Source organism: Rhea americana, unplaced genomic scaffold (genome assembly GCF_003343005.1).
Source record: "Rhea americana isolate MKP2758 unplaced genomic scaffold, rheAme1 scaffold_16, whole genome shotgun sequence".
NCBI classification, from domain to species: Eukaryota; Metazoa; Chordata; class Aves; order Rheiformes; family Rheidae; genus Rhea; species Rhea americana.
In genome coordinates this window covers 5,161,052-5,179,367 of record NW_028185705.1, presented here as the reverse complement: position 1 = coordinate 5,179,367, position 18,316 = coordinate 5,161,052, and the positions used below count along the sequence as shown (strand labels likewise).

Here is an 18,316-nt window from a genome sequence, read left to right as displayed (position 1 = left end):
CTGATAGAATAACATGTCTCCTGAAGCGTGGCTTAGGAATGGGAAATTATGAAGGGTTCAAGTCAGAAGCAAAACCAAATGTGTTTCACTCCCTCCAGACCAGATGTCCTCTCTCCCAGAACTGGACAAATTAGAGACACATTCCATGGCCAAGCCAGCCATATCTGTCACTGACTCCTATTTTCATTGCTTTTTTGTTCTAAAATGGTCTGGAGTCTTCTCTACTAGGGAAAGCCAAAACAAACCTCAAACAACCCCAGGCCAAAGAAAGGATTTTAAATAAGCTTCATATAATTTTGAGACAAAATGAGCAACTACTTCTACCACTGAAAYGCTCAGCTTGTGCATGTGTCACCTTGTGCCAGCTGCTCTCACTTGGGATGTGGCATGATGCAGACCTTCAGCTACCTCCACAGACACAGATGTGCTGTACTGACGGACAAGCGGGACTCACAGACGGACAGCACGAGACCCAAAGGGTCTGCACCCAGGCCAACACACCCTGCCCTAAGCTTCGAGAAGCACCAGTTGAGCATGGCGCTACGTCTTTAATATCCCAAGCGTGACACCCCTCTGATGCCAGATCCTGCAGAGCCGTACAGACAGGGTGGCTGGGTGCACGCACACCGCCCATTCGCTGCTGTCTGTAAAGAGACATCYACAGGGTCCCCTCCAGCTCTAGCAGCTGACCTCAGGGAGGCTTTTACGAGTCCAATTACTCACTTAAAATGAATACTTTCAAGATTGAGGCTGAAATTTTTATACTGAGAAACCTCCTTGAAATAGAAAACCTCTTCCCCCCACTTCTCTTCCTCTCCAGATAAATCCTTTTGCTCAGGCACAATTATAACCAAGTGCCCACAGGGGGGTTTCCAGGAGTCACACCTGAGTGTGACATAGGGGATTTGGTCCCAGCTGCACAGCACCGTGCGTGTTATTTCCATTAGCTCCTCTCGGGGTAACTACACTGAGTTAAGCTTCACTGTTCAGGCGAACAAGCTCCAGAAGATGATTTACACACAGAAAAGAAACCGCGCAGACGCATAGGCTGACGAGCGATAACGGGGATCCATTTTCATTACGCAAACAGCTAGCATGCAAATCCTTAAACATGCAGTTTCRAAGGCGAGAAAGCAGATTGTGGTGTGTCATTACGGCACGACCGTAAAAACCGGATCATTTATTCCTGAAACAGGTACATATTCCACGGTGGTTGAAGTAGTCAGAGAGCTGAAAAAAATCTTAAGGGTAACAAAAGAGCAAAGAGCAGCAATATTCCCACTTGCTTGCACGATGAAGAAGGTCTGTCAGGAAACGTTATCCCTCTGTCGCAGTTCCAGCTTCCACACGGGAAGTCGGTAGCACGGGCAGGTGGGGGGAAAGAGGGCAGAAATCCCAATCCCTTGATTTTTGGACAAATAATTCATACATACTAGTTAGTTTCTTAGAGGTGTATGAGCCCAGGGAAGAATCAGTGTTGTCCTTAAATGAGAATTTCATCTCCAAATTCCTACCTGCACTGCAGTTAACTAGCTATAAACTGACATCAGTAATTTCCTGCAAGGGGATTTTTTCAAACCTCTCTTCTATAACTCACAAGGCTGCAAAGATTTAAAGCTTACTACTGAAGCCTGTAAACTGACCTCAGATTTTCATCAGCCTTCAGAATAGGCTTTTTTTTCTCCTCTTCAGTCATAAAGGCATTTAGGATCAAATCCTCAGCTGTATAAAATCAGCATTGCTTCACTGACTTCGATGCAACTGGCCAGCTTTTATCTGGTATGTGAACGTGTACTGGCTGATAAAAAATGAAATAAAATGCAYGCACGTAATGCAATACGGAGCTGCCCTAACTGGGCACATCTCATGTAAACAGCAGCACCGACCAGCCCCTCTGGAAGGAAAGAACCTGGGTGCAGCTGAAGGAGGGGAAAAAAAGCTGCAAAAAAAGTTATAATGTTTTAAATGACCTCAGAGTTTCCTAGTGCTTCTTTTGGGAGTGCAAAGCCTAGTCATGGTCCAACGCTCAGGGAATAACTCAAAGCTTTACGAAATACAGCACCCCCCCCCCCCCCCCCCCCAAAAAAAAAAAAAAAGAGTTTGGTTTTATACCAGCATTTCTACAAAAACTTTTTAATGGATCCAAATAGGTTTCCAAAAGTGCCTTGAAAAACACTTCCAAGCTAATTTGCCACCYGTTGGTCCTCCCCAGAAGGACGCAGAAGGGACACATCACCAGGAGGCACTCCCTGTGGGCACAGATGGGCAGGGGGAGTTTTGGGAACAGTTTACCTTCCCACCCCTCGCGGGTCCTTGGCCACCTTTCTCTTGCTGCGTTATCCCACTCCCCGCATGTCCAGCCTCATCTCGTCATCCTGCTCTCGTCCTCCTTTGCCAGCGAGGGSTACAAAGCAAAGACCCCCAAGTGATGCCTCTTCCATTTGGTTTGCCCAGCTGTGGCTCTGCAGCCTCAATTGCATGGATGTGATCAGCTTGACATGATCCTGCTCCCTTTGAAGGCAACGGCACAGCTTCCACCGACTTCAAAGAGGACATAGCAGGTCTCCAGACCTGCTGTGCCTTCTTTCTAATCCTTAAGCCATACAAAATCCTTTCGCTGAAGCCCTGGCTCCAATGAAGTCAATGAATTTTGTCATTAACTTTAATAGGGCCAAAATTTTGCCTTAAATTATTTGTTATCTTGCTATTAACCTTAACAGAAGCCACTATCTGCATAACGTTAAACAGCTTGCAGTGCAACGAACGKGCTGGCTATTTCCTTCACTTTGTGCTACAGAAAGACACCTTGATGGCTTCGCCTCACCTACCCAGGATGATTCACAGAAYCAGTAAGGCTGGMAGGGACCTCTGGAGATCATCTGGTCCACCCCCGCCYCTACTCAGCAGGGTCACCTAGAGCTTGTTAGACAGGGTTGCATCCAGGCGGGCCTTGAAGATCTCCAGAGAAGGAGACTCCACAACCTCTCTGGGCAACCTGGTCCAGCGCTCCGTCACTCTCACAGGGAAGAAATTCCTCCACATATTCAGGCAGAACTTCCTGTGGTTCAGTTTTTGCCCGTTGCCCTTTTGCATGGGACAACCAAAGAGAGTTTAGCCCCATTCCCAGTGCACACTTCCCCCCCACACCTCTTTTCTTTTTAACCCCATTACAGCACAGCCTGCCTTGACATGTCAGAAGGAAGGACTGATAGAAAATCCCCCMTACAGAACTTTGGAGTTTCCCCTTCTGTCTCATAGGGCAGCTAGGTAGGGACAGGTATTTGCTGAAGACCCATCTTCATATATGACACTCACAGGGGTAATGTTTTAGGATAAAGACAGACTAGAGAGAACTYACTTAAATGCAAACTGGTACAAATACCAATTTGCTGAGTATTTTTCCATTGAAATTTTGGTTCTGTTGAATTTTGGCAAAGGCTTAGAGATAAAACATACTGCCTGGAACTGGAGGTCTACAGGCTTTCTGGGCTGCATGGACACCTTCCTAAAAAAGTCCCATGAACTGAAGATACGAAGAAAAAGTTGGCTCCTGCAGAGCATCAACTGACTTTCACGTAAGCCCCACCACCCGAGCCAGTAAAAAGGATCTGGCAAAKCAACAGCCTAAGTGTTCTCCTTCACTGCAGGCAACTGCTTTTCCAGGGCCAAGCGCCAACGCACTTTCCRTGCAATTCTCCTTTTCCCTATTTACTCTGGTGTTTCTCATTGCAGGGAACGGCAAATCTAAGGAGCTCTTTCATATGTCTGTATTTTAGTCATCATTTGCTGATTCCTRCAGGACTGCTGCCAAAACTTGCTATGGTCATTAGAAAGCTTCCACTAGCTTGAGCAAGTTAAGGGGCTTTAAACCTCTTCTCCCTTTCCCAAAATGCTCAAATGTGAAAGGCATCAAAATGAGCAGCACATTGTGATAAAGAAAATAGTGACAAATGAAAACCCAAGAAACAAATGAAACCAGTCATCTTCAAAATGATACAGTACTCCAACCACGAGATAAAGCCTACTCTGCCAACAGCAAAATATGAAAAGAAGAGATGCTGCTTCCTGGCTTCTACCAGGAGCACACAATATTAAAAAAAAAAAAAAAATCCTCTGCAGCCCGTAAGGCAATACTGCAACTTGGCTACATTTCCTGTTACTACTTGTATTTCTGTCCTTCCTACTGACTGTAAACAGGCAGTTTCTGCCTGAGTTTCTTCCCAAGTGTGCATGCCAAGAGGTATTTGCACACACTACTTGTGCAACACCACATTTAAGAGCGCGCTTGCAGATGCTGAGGCAGCACAAAGCAGAAGGACGTCCTGCTGCAGAAGCACCCCTTGTTTGCTCTGACGACCCCAAACTTTTCATCWGACAACCAGCATCCAGGCAGCATCTCCTGTCTCCTGATGTTGCCAAGGACCAATGTTCCTGCTAGTTACCAACAGATGCTAAAAYCCTCCGACAGGGGAAGAGGTCAATGGTCTTCTTGAAGGAGCGGCCCACTATTGCAGGGGCATTCTCCTTGACTTAAGTAAGGGTCTCTCATATTAAAGTGTTTCTCGAACAGTTTATGTCATTCCACTGGTGTTGATGCTATCGTTCCTACAGATTTTCATTGTATCAAGAAGAGCAATAAAAGAACAGAAATAGGCAACTTAGGCCTCAAAACTCTAYGGTTAATCCTAAAAATCAGGAAAAAATTAATAGGAAGCAATCAGTGCAAATCTGCCCTAAATATCAAGTCAATGAAATACTTCATAGAACATCTGCTTTCCTTGGCAGAACACAGCTAATAAATTAAGTGTCTGTTAGAAGCATGCTTATCACATACAACACAGAGACACGCAATAATCAGGTCATTACCATGCACAAGCCCATGGTAATGTTTTGTTCCAGTCAAATCTCCTGGGAACTCGGGGGGAAAAAGATCCTGTGAAATCAGAGAGCTCTTGTGACAACGCTAAGGGAGGCCCGCAGAGCGAACGCAGAGTCAGCCTGCTGGAGGCAGCAGCATCCTCTCCCCTGGAAGAAGCGATAACCGCTGGTGCCCGAAGACGGAGCGCGCAGCAGAGGCTCAGCCAGACCGTGGGGCAGGAAGAAATGCCTGCAGCCCTGCAATGGATCCTGATCCTTGCTCCTAAATCACGAGCTTCTGGCAAATTGGTTAACCCCCCGGGCTCTTAGGTCAAGTCTTTATAAAACACAGCTCGTGTTCTGCTGCTCTGCAGAGCACTTCTTATCGCTGCCGTGACTTTTCATTTGTAGATCTCCATGTGCGTTTCAAGCAAAGAAACCATCACCTCTGTGTTAGGTGCAATCAAAAGGACAGGGCCAAATCCTGTCCTCCACCCACGTCTAGAGCAAACTCTTCTTTGAGCTACATCTTCTGTTAACTGGGGGCTGCAGCCCTGGCAACTTCCAGTATCACTTTTCTACAAACGTGGAGAATAACGTGCTTTTCCTTTGGTTCAGCACTACCTCGGGCTCTCTGCAGCTGCACTCCTTTCCGGGACAGCTCCCACATAAGCAGCTTCTCCCCCGCAATGTCCCTCCCACCCCTATTCCCTCCACCAGCAGTTTTCCCAATCTCAGGGGCATCTTGCCTCCCAGCCTTCTTGTCCTCCCTCCCCTCGATCCCCCTGCCCCATCACAGCCCTCGCACCCAGCTCGTTCCCTCTGCACCCCCTTCTCCTGCACGCTGCCTGCCCTTGCTTCCCAGCCTCTCTCCTGCTTGGCAGCTGCCCCACAGGAAACCTAGACACTAGAACAGACATTAGGTAAGCAGGACAKAAAAGCTCTACAAGCCCATCCGACCTGTCTTTAAATGCTTCAAAAAAAAAAAAAACAACAAAAAAAAAAAAAAAAAAAAAAAAAACAACAAAAAAAAACCACAGAGAAGTAAATAAAACAAGACGACCCTGAACTCCTAAGCTCTTTGGAGTAAGTCAGYRTGTTGGTCCRTTAGCCRTGCCCTGCGCTGCTGAAGGGCRTTTCTGAGGCAGGATCAGTCGGGATGAGCAAGCACCTTGCCAGCCACCGAAACGGTTTTGACAGATTTGGACTGCTCCACGCTCCACTTTTAAAGCAAAACAAGCACTTCTGATCAAAGGCTCTTTCTCAACAGCCGTTAATGAGCTCCATGCACACTTCTGCGTCTTCGGTGCCAACCTTTTCAAGAGATTTTTTGCATGGCTGGGGGGGGGGGGATCTCTCTGATGAGATATTTAATAGTTACATACTGAAAGAAGCTTCTGTACCAGGCACTGACTGCCTCTGCTCATGACTTATGAATTTGTGCTTTGTTCAGTTTAAATCATATCTCAGAGCAGCCTATAGCGGTTATATCTGAAAACGCATTTTCACTGTAATCAGAAATTACAGACCTGGTCTCCAGCTGCAGCAGCAAAGTTACTAGTGTCTAGCTTGGATTTAGCACTTTCCTAAAGCAGCCACGATAGCCCTTACAACAAAGGCAGGAAAAAGCTGTAAATGTAAATGCTGAGAGTAAACAAACAACCCCTTATCGCCACACTGGTGTGCAGAAGATGCAAAGACGTTTTTATAGACTGATCTTTCAAAGAGAGAGAAAAAACACACAAGCAAAAAGTTTTGGTCTGCATTACACAAGTACCCCCAAAAGCAAACTCCCTTTGCTTGCTGCTGTTGCAYACTGCCTTCTTTCCTGTAATCGTAGCTGCATAGCGCTGCGCTATGTTTAAGACAGGGCACAAYGCAACAGCAGTGAAGAGCACTACCTGCTGCTGGTAAGCATCAGAAATTAAAATACAGCCTCTTACCTCCAAGCCACACGCCCTGGTAGCTTAAAAAGACTGGAGAAACCCAAGCAGCACACAAAGAGCGCATGTACAAATGCCTCTGTATTTTCTGTACGTTCGAGCTGGGGAAGAAAGGAGACACGATCCTGGACCTCTTCCGTTGCCATATAATCTCAAGGAAGTGACCTTAGCATTTGTTGCTTTGATTACGGATTCAGAAACAAAAGCCCTTCCAGCATGAGTCAGGGGACACAAGATGTTGAACTGTGATTGCTAAAAATGGCGGGGAGGGAAATAGGGAAGTATTGCCTTTTTTTTCTTTTCTTTTTCTTTTTTTTTTTTTTTTTTAACTAACCCCTTTATTAGGGAGCAGAATTGAGTGGAAAAGCAACAACCATCACTCAAAGGCATCACACGAGGAGCCAGCCGCGGGCAGCAAGGCACCTCTCCGCGGGCCCGCGGGCTCCCCGCCAGGCCCCCCTGCGAACAGCTATTTCCTTGCGCGGAGCTGTCGGCGCCCCTCCGGCTCTTCCTCACCGCGCGCCCGGGACAGAAGGCGCCTTTAGAGCAAGACTTGACGCAGCTCTTTCAATCTGCCCGCGCTGTGCCCGGGCCCGCGACCGGGGGCCRGCCCTGGGGCCCCCGCAGCGGCGCGGAGGAGGCTCCGCTCCTCCCGCTCGGGCTGCCCCATCCAGCAGCGCCGCGAGCCCAGAAGCGGCTATATACTGGGAGACGACTAAAGAGACACTGATCTCGCTGGTAAATGAAGATAAATGGGTAAATGAAGATGCACAGAGCCAGCTGGCTAGGTGCACCAGCAGCTTCGCGCCAGATCTCCTGGAGCTTCTGAGCCCACCAGGACCCTGGCTGCGTGCCGGGGTGTCCTGAGCACCCACTGCCCCAGCCCAGCCCACCAGAAACCGAAGCAGGCACCCGSGGGGGCTCAGCTGCTTCTCGGCAGTAGTTCAAGAAAACATCACGCAGAAACGGATCTACAATTTCAGAGGTATCAGTGTTACCCAGCCCAACAGGTTTCAGCAGATTAGACTCCGGGCCAGCTAAAATAACACGTGACAACGRGAGTAAATATCCTATGCCCGTTTCCTGACAGTCCCTCGCTCCGCTGGCTTCTCCAGCGGCGGAAAGCACGGCTGCGACGGGCACCACCAGGCTGAACACCTCCCTGCATTCCCACGCTCCTTTTTCAAAGCTCGCCTCCGCGGCCTCTGACCGGGGCTCGTTCACGTTGGGCAGCTCTTAGAGGAAACTGGGGCTGCAGGTAGAAAATTTACACCCTTGGCCTTCGCTCTGAATTCATTCTGGGGTCAGGGTTGCTCTCTAGGGCAGCATTTTGCTGCTGGTGGAAATACAGGAACAAATCATCTACCTGCTGTTCCACTGCTCTCTTTACAGCACTGTTTTTTGTGCGCACAAAACATCAAATTTTACTTAAATTACATTCATCTCCRCCCAATTTCTCCCATTCTAGCACATCAGCCTACAAGGCCTCAGATACCTCTGGGGATTTGACTTAACAGTGAGTGCACCAGAAAGACCACAGATACCACACTAAGGCACGAAAACTGAGGTCTCCTCCAACTGAAAAACTTATTACAGTGGTATAAAAGGCTTCAGACAGCTGAATTCTAGACTATTTTATATGGTTACTTTCACTGCAAACAAACAAAATGAAAATGAAAAACCTGAATGAACCGCGGGCCCGGATCCATGAACCCATGCCTTTACTGTGTCCAACCTGGGACCTGCAGTCAGGCACACACGAGGCACAATATCTCAAATTTACACTTGCAGTTACTTCAAAATGGAAAATATCAGCCTGTTCCTCCTTCGTAAATATAGCCAAGCATCATTTATCTCCTTTTATGTGAGGTTAGTGTGGGTAATTTTCAACAAAATAAAAATAAATAAATCTGTGGACAATCGCTATGTGCCTTGCTGTTCCTTGCAGGCACGGGGATAACCCAAGCTTTGAAGTCATGCCCCGGAGCCACACGCTCTGCTGCACAAAGCAGAGCAGGAGCTCGGACGCCACGGGAGCAGCCCAGCCCAGGACCTCGCATCCGGCACGAGCTGGACTACACGGTCGCGATACACCTGGGTGAGAGCAGCGTGAAAGGCTACTAGAGCGGGTGGGAGCTCTGGACACGTACCAGGACAACTTCACACCGGGATTAACCGTAACTGCTCCCTTTTAGGTAGATACTGTCCTTCAGTCACTTATGCTACAAACAACTGAGAAATCACTATAAACAGTGAGGGCAAACTATGAAGACTTCTCCACCTCAGCTTTTACAATCCATGGATTGTAATTTTAATTATAAAAATGAAGTTCAATATCTGGAATGAGTTCACTGGGTCTTTACACCTGCTTTGATTAGAAAGAGAAGTGAGAATCTCAGGGTCAGTTCCCAGAGGTATTAGCACTCACGGCCCAGCTAACCCTCCATAAATAGGAGGCTCCGTGTCCCTAGCGTTTGGTGCCAACAGCTGGAGCTGTTAAATCGCAGAGCACAATTTAAAGCCCTAACGACTGTGCTGGGAAGAGAAGGCAGGTCTGCCTGCCCCACAGTTCATGCAGCAGGAGTCAAGCTCTCTCCCCCAGCCTGAGCGAGGCACTGCGGCTCCCGTGAATTAACAGCAGCTCAGACACCTCCGGAGCATCTCCCCTAGACCTGGAGTGTGGTCAGGTGCCAGCAGCGTCTCCCACTTTGTATAACAGAGGAACTAGTTTTGATCAAGTACCCATCCTTTCAATAGCTGGGACAAAGATGCTTTTTCCCATCAAAGTTACTTCGGAAAGGCTAATATTCTCATATAATCKAATGACTACACGAGCTTTCCAAACACACCATATAAGTTTTATGATAAAAATCACAAGTCGGCCCAATGTCAGTCCAGGTTCAGCCAGCTGCAAATCTACYCTGTACCAGCAAATTGAGGGGCAGCATCTGCAATAATTTTAGAAAAGTATTTCAGAGCAAGAAACTTATGTTTGTCTCCAAAACAAAGAATTCAAAGCCACAAAATAAGACGCAAAATAGACAGTGAGTCATTTTTCCTTAGAGTAATAACCTGAAGGTTACCTGGGCGGTGCCAACTTCTGCCCTGCTGGAATAACAACAGGGACAGGAATAGCTGACATATGGAAAGAGAGAAGAGCATAGTGCCTTGGAGGAGCTGGCTGTTCCAAACAAATACCCATCCGGGTTGTGTAGTTTAGCTGTACCCTGGGGCAAGGATAGGTTTTTTTAGATGAAGAAAAACAAAAAGATCAGATTTTAAAAGAAATATGGCATAGCYGTAAGGAGTCCCAGCAGCTGGAAGCAGAGAGCTATACGGATAGACAGTCCTTCAGGCAGTTACTGCATCGGGAGCCCGATAGYGAAGAAAGATTCTGCAATTCAAAGGCTGCTTCAGAGCTCTTCTTCAGAGGGAAGAGCTCAGATCTGGTACTCGGGGTCTGCAGCTTTAGAACTCCTAGGCAGAGGGTTTAATCCTACAGCAAATTCAGAATAGCCCAGCTGCTCTGAATTAGGTCTCTCACTGAACAGATGCAACTTACTTGATATTAGCAGAATTACTCAAACTTTCACTAAGGCTTAGCAAATACACTCACTTGCATGCCCCCTAAGTGCACCAGATTCACAAAGCGCTTTCTCCCACGCTAATGTACTTGCTCTCCTAAAACAGCCACGGCAACCAGACACGTCCAGTCCAGCACCACCAGACCCGTAAAGTCAGGTTCTAGCACAGTGTCCCATACTTCTTGCGCCAGGTAATTCTTCTGCTGCCCCTACCTRCTCTTCCAACCACCCTCCTCCAGGCTTTTGCCTTTATCTCAATCAGCAGCCAAATTGCCTGCGTGAGGTGCAAACAAGCATGAAATTCCCCTACGCACCAAGTACCGTCTGCCGTAGCCTGTATCGCCCTGCCTAGAAACCACCGACCTGGCCTCAGGGTAGAAACTTAGGGTGCTCAGAAAACCAGCAYGTAACTGGGAGCTGCCACGCAGTCCGCAGTAACTGCTGCCTGTCACCACTTGCAGCTCTGCTGGCGCTGCACGCTCACACGTGGTCGYGAGCTAAGCAAAGTAACGCTGGGACACCTCGCGCCGCGAGACCACCTGCTGCACGCCAGCTCCTGGCCGACCTGCACTGCGACGGCGTCTGACAAACCAAAGCAAAAGCTTGATAGCTTTGACCAGAAGCAATCTGACTTTGCTGCCTGCAAACTGAAAATGACTTTTTTATAATCGTTATCAACATCACTGTGTAGCCACCATATTTTAAGGAAGCAAGCAATTGCCAACAGATCACACCTGCTTGAAATGTATGCACTATTTAATAAAAGATGGTAAAAACAGAATTCCTGGATTTCTTCACACTGGCATTGTGTATTAAAACTTTTCTGCCCACAGTAAACATCTTTAAGTGATCAACTTGAAGTGCCAGAGTTCGCTCTTCTCTCYGCCTGGCGCCCCACCAAGCTGAGCACCCCACGGCAGCTCGCACAGCTGCCGCTGGCCCCGGCCCCGCCGCACACAGACTGCGCGCACCGCTGCTGTTCCCAGTATTTGGATGACCCTTTTCATCCCCACCTCTCCTTCCCCAGCACTGAGGGCACACATTTAAGCGAGAGCCAGACCATTCGCAGGGTGCGTGGGAAGGTAGTTTAAGCTAATATATTCCAGGGCTGATAACTTTATCTTCTTTGCAGTCTGCGAATGAACCGGTCTCCATCTGTACAGAAGATTAGTAGAATTACTAATGACTAATTATGACTCGGAGGTGTAATGCAAACTGTTCAAGGATGGCCTGATTTTTAAGGACAGAAAACTGGGAGACAAAGCCAGCACAGTGTTATTTTAAGCGTATGGACAGTCCATCACATTTTTCAAAGCAGGGGAATGACAMCACCAGCAAAAGGAGCGACAGAAAGCCAGATACTCCAAAAGGCAAAGATGAATATAAGAAAAACAACATTTGCCTTCAAAAGGTTGAAGCTGCCTTCTCACAAGCCCGCTGGCCAGACTCTCTGCCCCAGGCTGAAGCGGTGAGTTACACAGAGAAGTTCACGCAGAAACACCCTTGCACGGAGTTTGTTTTTGAAAACCAGCGCCAGCTACATTTGAAATCTAACGTATTTTGCGAACTATGTCAGACTGAAAAAATACACATATACAAGCCAAAGAGGGTAGTGAATAGAAGCCACTGTTTGGAAACTGGCACTGGGACGCCCTGAAGGAAATGAGGCGAAGTTCATAGGCTGGTTATGAAGTTCGTCTGCAAAGGAAGAGGGAGGAGCAGCACAAAAAAAAAACCCGTATTTTTGTTTGAACAAACTCCCTCAAACAGAAAATGCTATATCATGAGCTCAAATGGAAATACGTCTGGCAGAGATATTTGGAAAGTTGTTTTTGGAAGCCTTAATGTGTAGAACTAAGTTTAACTCTAAGGTGACAGGAGGCAGCGCCAGTGCCGGGCGCGGGCTCACTCGCCCAGAGCCGCCGTCGCAGGGAACACCTCCGTATCACGGCTGGATGCGAAGCAGATGTCAAGCAGAGACACAACCGCAGCCGAGGTATGAAAGGTGACACGGCATTAGACCAGAGCCCTTCGGAAAGGGAARCAGATGTATGGAAGCAGTCAGAGGAAAGCTCTCCCAGAGCCCGGGATTAAATACGTCCAGCGGCCGTTACACAGGAGGGCTGCGAGCTCCCTTTGGGAAGCCCTGACCCACACAGACAGCCCGAGATGCTCCCACGGAGCAACGCTCCTGTGGTCTGTCCAACGCGAGGGACGGACGGACGGACAGCCCTGCCCTGACAATASAGGCAACACCCTTCCTTTTTGCTCTCAGCAAGTTCAACCTTAAACCATCACCACCCGCGTCATCATTTTGAAAAGAGAAGAAAAAAAAAGGGATCTTCAGGTTTTTTGGACAGTATTTTGTATTAAAAAAAAAAAAATGTTAAGGTGTGGTAGCAGAGGAAGTGGGGTCCTTGCTATCCAAACTAGCTAAGCTAACACATCAGGAAACAGAAATCACCCACTTCCTCTCTCACTCCTCCACCCCAGGTAGGTATAAGCACATGTCCTACAAAGCTYACTGACTTGCTTCATCAGCATTTTTTTCACTTAGCCCAGAGGAAATGACCTTTCCAAGGTTAAAAAGCATTTTGTCCAAAAAAGCACATGAATTCAATTTGCACATTTACACCAGAGATTGTCTACAAATTAGCAGCRTAACTGAATAGCTTAGAGATGCCCTGTACTCCATTTCATATCTGCCAGATGCTAATCTTAATGCCTCGTTTTCTGCACGGAATTTAGGCACAGTTTGCTTGATTCCTCTTTTGCCTATAGCAAGGAACAGACTGACTGGCATGCATGTCTAACACTGATGCTAACGCATGCAGTTGACCAGCTTTTAATTTATAAAAGTCACTTGTATTGTCAAACAGACTGAAGCAATAGTTTTTCCATGCTTAAAGCATGGTGATGAATAAGGATGCTGTGGGATGCTGAGGTGTAAAGGGGTATTCATGCTTCCAAGCACCAGCATAACGTTGTGTTGACATCCCACTGAAAATCAGRCCAGGGGTAACAAATAATCACAACATGGGATAAGTGTTGATCCCRAAAGTTTTAGGCTTTGACACTATTTATTAATTTCAATTATATAACTTTTTCTTAATGCAGTAAAATGAGATTCAAGACAGGTGGCCTATAAAATCCATATGGGGAGAACTCTGTCAAACGCTTTATTTTAGAAGACACATCTGGAAACCAACAGCTGCTTAWCTTCTTCCTTGTGCACACCAGGAGGCTCTCTGGGAAGATGCTCCCAAAGCCAGGCTCACAAGCCAGGGAGCTATGCCTGAGATCACTGCAACTTAATGTTCATTCCTTTCTTTTAGAAAACAGGTATAATTCTCATCCAGAWTTTTTTCCGAGCCCTAGTAGTGTTAGCTGGCATTGACTTGTAGAGACTTGCTAGTTGAAGATTATCTGTGGCAGCTCTTCCATCAGTGCTCTGCAAATCTTTATGCTTTTTCTAGACTTTCAGACACTTTTTGCCATAGGTAGGACACAGTATTCTCTGGCACACAACAAAAGTGCTCATAGAGCACATAAATTCACATACTGTACAATCCTTCTCTCTTGCTTAGGTTTAGAAGTTATTTCAGAGCAAAACAGCACATGCCATCAGCACTTGGGCTCACAGAAACTCCTCCAAATAAATAGGCTTGGGCAAAACAGATGTTCGTCCTCTTCTGGCRGCTGCTGTGTGTAGGTGAGGCAGATGACAAGGATCCTGCAGCAAGGACTGTCTGGGGAAGTACTTGAACTTGGCTTGTCAAGCTTGGGCTGAAGYCTCAGCACTCAGGTGCTTCAGCAAACGGGTGAAACAGCAGACAAGGTGGTTCCTCCTCAYACACACATGCTGGAAACAAGGCTGAAGACAAGGTGACTGAAAAAGTTTGTTTTGTTTTAAAGCTGCTAAGAAAGATAAAGCCTTATGCTGGCAGAGAGGATTTCAGGCTCTCTTGGCCTGAAGTCTCTGCCCACCTGACAACTTTAAGAGATACACTAGAGCCCGGTATGGGAGTGTGAAGCTATCACACACTCCTCTGTGCTGAAACTCAAGAAGAGCTCAGGTCCCCCCCAGGCTAGCACAGTAAAGGCTAATGAAGCATACTCATATGCCAGAGTCAGTCTTACAAGCATTATATAAAAGCATACCAGCCTAGGGAAAAAGTCCTATTGGCATTCCTTTCACCACAATAATTTTACAGGGAAAAGGGAAAAAGAGACCTGCTAGCAGTATCCAATTCACCTGAAAATAGCCACTGACCCACAAAATAACATGAACCTCAAATATGGATCAAAATGAACTGAAACCTTCCAAGTTGAACCACAGCATAAGTACCTATCACTTCATCCTACACTACAGTCCCCTGGGAATATCTCAGTAGTAAAGCTCTTAACTGTTTGCCGATTTGATGACTCCAGGGTATCATGATAGAGAACAAAAATGTAAATGTTGTCATCAGATCTTTTATATAGAACCTATGGTGGTCTTCACATCTGGAATAAGAAATACAACATTCTGAAAGGAAGGTGAAAGAGGACTTCAAGCACCTGTCTGGAGTCACACRTTAATAAGAACATAGGGCAAAAGTCTGGTCTCATGTAGCTACCCTAGCCCCAAGACTTCTACTAGCAGAAACTTCCCAGGCTAGATAGCAGAATGTTGTTACTCCCATTTAATAAAAAAAACAGAGGTACTAAAAGGGAAAACATCTTGCCCAGGATAATGCAGGATTTGTAGTAAAGACACGATGTGAAATTTCACATCCAAGATCAGAGACTAGTCCCCTAAACACTGCAATATCCACCTCCTCAGAGGACCAGCCCCACGGAGAGCTCTGCCCTGYGAGTTAGCTCCAGAATGAGCAAGCCTAACAGCACAAATCAGAGTATGCATCTGCGTATGCAGCTAGAGTCTCTGGATAGTTCCATCATTTGAGATGTTTAAAAAGAAAAAAACAAAAATATTTGTTTCAATCTTATGATGTTCTGACATCCAGACTAGTGATATTTAATATTATATGCTCAGTCCTGCTTCCACTGGGATCACCTGGGATAGTATCAAGTATTTAACAGCAAAGAGCCAGAACTTCAACACAAAAAAACAACTTTTTTATGCAACCCAAGGAAGGGCTGCAGGGTACCTCTTCAATCATCTCCCTTTAATACACCCTAAATTACCAGTAGGAAATTTCTGACATTAAAGTCTAAGAGTCGCTTTGTTCCTGCCTAGTTTCATCCCTCAAGGGTGAAACAGCACAGTCTAATATTCGGTACAGTGAGCACCATGCAACAGGTCACTGGATTTTTCCTAACAGGCTGTGCTCGCCGTGTGGCTTTGACAGCAGCCAAACCCGCTGCCTGCAGGCACAGGGGAGCAGGGAGACCCTCTCCCAGAGGCAGGATGCGCTAGCACGCTCCCCCCAACTGCCTGCCCACGCTTGGGCACCGCACTAGAAACCCAGCAAGCGGGGCAGCCTCGAGCGATGTCCGGCATCGTCTTTCCACGAACATCTCCTTGTTTTGCCTATTTTCACAGCACCAGTTASCTCCCATAGCATCAGTTCCCCACAGCATGAGGGACCCGGTCATGCTCGCTTAAAGAAGAAACGACACTGATTAATCCACCAACAGCCACATGAACACAGTAGCTTTAGACAACGGTACAGTCATGCTGTTTTGAAAAGTGTCTTTTTACTTTAAGCCAATGACTGGAGGAGAGGCACAGCAGAACAGSATTACAGCTGTTCTCAGTGGTGGTCCTTACCGAGACACTACTCCAGCGGAGCAGCTTTGCCTCTGGAAGGATGGGGCTTTGCCTTCAGAAGGATGCTACCGGGAGCAACRGCAGTCCAAGTTACCCTTTAAGCGAACAGACTCCAGAAATAACACCCACACGGAACAGAAGTAGCTCGATKTTTTTTTTAGAGGTAGAAAAGGCTGTATGCCAGGCTCCTTTGGGTCAGTGAGATGAACAAGCAACAGTGCCAACTTTCAGTGTTCCCAAACCACACACAATCCACGTCCTGAGAGCGACACAGGCGTTACAAACAGCGCAAGGGGGTTAGGAGGATCACCTATACTCAGCTCAGGTCTATCACCATAAAGTCTTTCTCCCACACCTGGGCACGTCACAGAGCTAAATACCCAGAGATCCCGTTGGGATTAAATAGGTACAGATGGCCTTTTAGCGTGGTTATAGAGACTTGGGTTGTTCTCTGTACTGAGACACACCAAGAAGAGGGGAGAAACAGCTCTTACGTTATTCAGCATCAGTCTAGGAAACATTCACCCTGACAGCACAACTGGACACACATCACAGGCTTATAAAGCTTACAAGGRGGGAAGAAAGATATAAACTTATAATAAAAATAGCTGTCAGCAAGAACTGACTCCAAAAAAAGCGACTAAGACAACAATTGCAACTACGCTGCTGCATTTTTTTGCCCGTGCAAAGGCACAGGAGTTGTTTTGGGAAGTGTTTCAGCACACACCCCCCCCCATAGCCGTCACTTTGCACTGCAACGCGTTATCACATTACCATCAACAGCTACTCAGGAAACACAAACAGCAGAGAAACTACAGCCACTTTCTGCCATCACAGCATTTTACCTTGCGACTGCCTGATGGCAATACCAGCYGAGAGTCGAGTTAAACCCCTCGGATGCAAAGCACAAGCGATCAGCAGCAGCTAAACTGTTTCTTGAAGGACTGTGACACAAGGAACAGCCAACTACAGACAAACATTTAGGTACCCAGCTCATAAAACATTTCACGTCAAGACGTCTCCCCAAACCCACTGAATTTAAGGTTGACACCTGGTGCTGGTTGACTGTCTGAAACAGGAATATCGAAGCCCACCTCAGACTTCTGAGCCGTAAACCTGCCAGTTATTAACAGCGGGGCTGCGTGAAACCGGCTTCGGCACCGGGCTGCTCGTCGCCGCAGACGCGCTGCCCCGCTCCGCGGCGCTTCGCCCCCAGCGCGCGCCGCTCCTGGGGAACCGGGCGAATTAGCAGCACGCCACCGYGCCGGATCGTTACCTGATAGACCTCCCTGAGGCCGCACCAGGTCCTGAGCGCCTGGCAGCAGGCGCGGGCTCTGTCCGCGTACCACCGCCGCAGCGCCGCCGCCGTCACGCTCCAGACGAAGCGGCTCCCGCCGAAGAGCAGGTCCTCCACCCCGCACGTGAACGCCGAGGCCATGGTCCGCTTGCAGGCGAGCCCCTCTTCCCGGCTCGCTCCGTCTCCCCGCGCCGCTCGGACGCCTGACGCGACGGCAGCTCCGCTTTATACGGCGCGCGGAGGCCAGGGGTGTTGCACAGCGCCAGGGTCAACCCTCCAAACAAACTCCTCTTTCACGGCGCTTCCTGGGCAGATTCCCAGGCATGCCCTGGCGTTGCTTGAAGCCAAGCCAACGGCTGCAGTAGCTCAGCCCCACCAGCAGCTCACACAGCAGCCTTGTCCTTCTTAGCAGCTTATATAAATCTCCGTTAAGCTCYAGCAGCTACCACAGCGTATTCTAATTAAATTTTAACCCTTTCGCCGTGCGCCCTGACGACAGCCCCGCTCCCGTCCTACGGGAAAACAAGGAAACTGCTCCTGAGGCTTAATCTCGCCCGCGCGCCAATGAACGCGGCAGGCACAACGGACCCCGCGCACACCGCTGCTCACCCCCAGCGCCGCGTCGTCTGCCGCGCAGGGAGCAAAGCCGTCATCGCTCGCTGCTGGCTGAGCTGCTGCTCAAATCATATGCTAAAAAAAAATGAACACTATTTTAAAAAGTACCTTTAGGAGCAGCAAATGGAAAATGGAAACAGAAAAAAAAAAAAAATCTGAAGAGCTCCTGCAGAAATASATACGCTAACTTCTCCTTCAGCTCGGCTCTCGGAAGGTGCAAACAACGCAGGGATTGCACCGCTCT

General features: G+C 47.8%; 1 protein-coding gene across 1 annotated transcript in view; it reads right to left on the bottom strand.

Moving 5' to 3' along the window:
- Positions 1 to 17,631, bottom strand: part of FRMD4B (FERM domain containing 4B) — an 88,352-nt gene extending 70,721 nt beyond the window's left edge. The window contains exon 1 of the mRNA XM_085300075.1: positions 17,437 to 17,631. Within this exon, the coding sequence (XP_085156201.1) occupies positions 17,437 to 17,598 (162 nt within the window). The 5' untranslated portion in view covers positions 17,599 to 17,631. The remainder of the gene's footprint in view (positions 1 to 17,436) is intronic.
- Between the last annotated feature and the right edge of the window lie 685 nt (positions 17,632 to 18,316).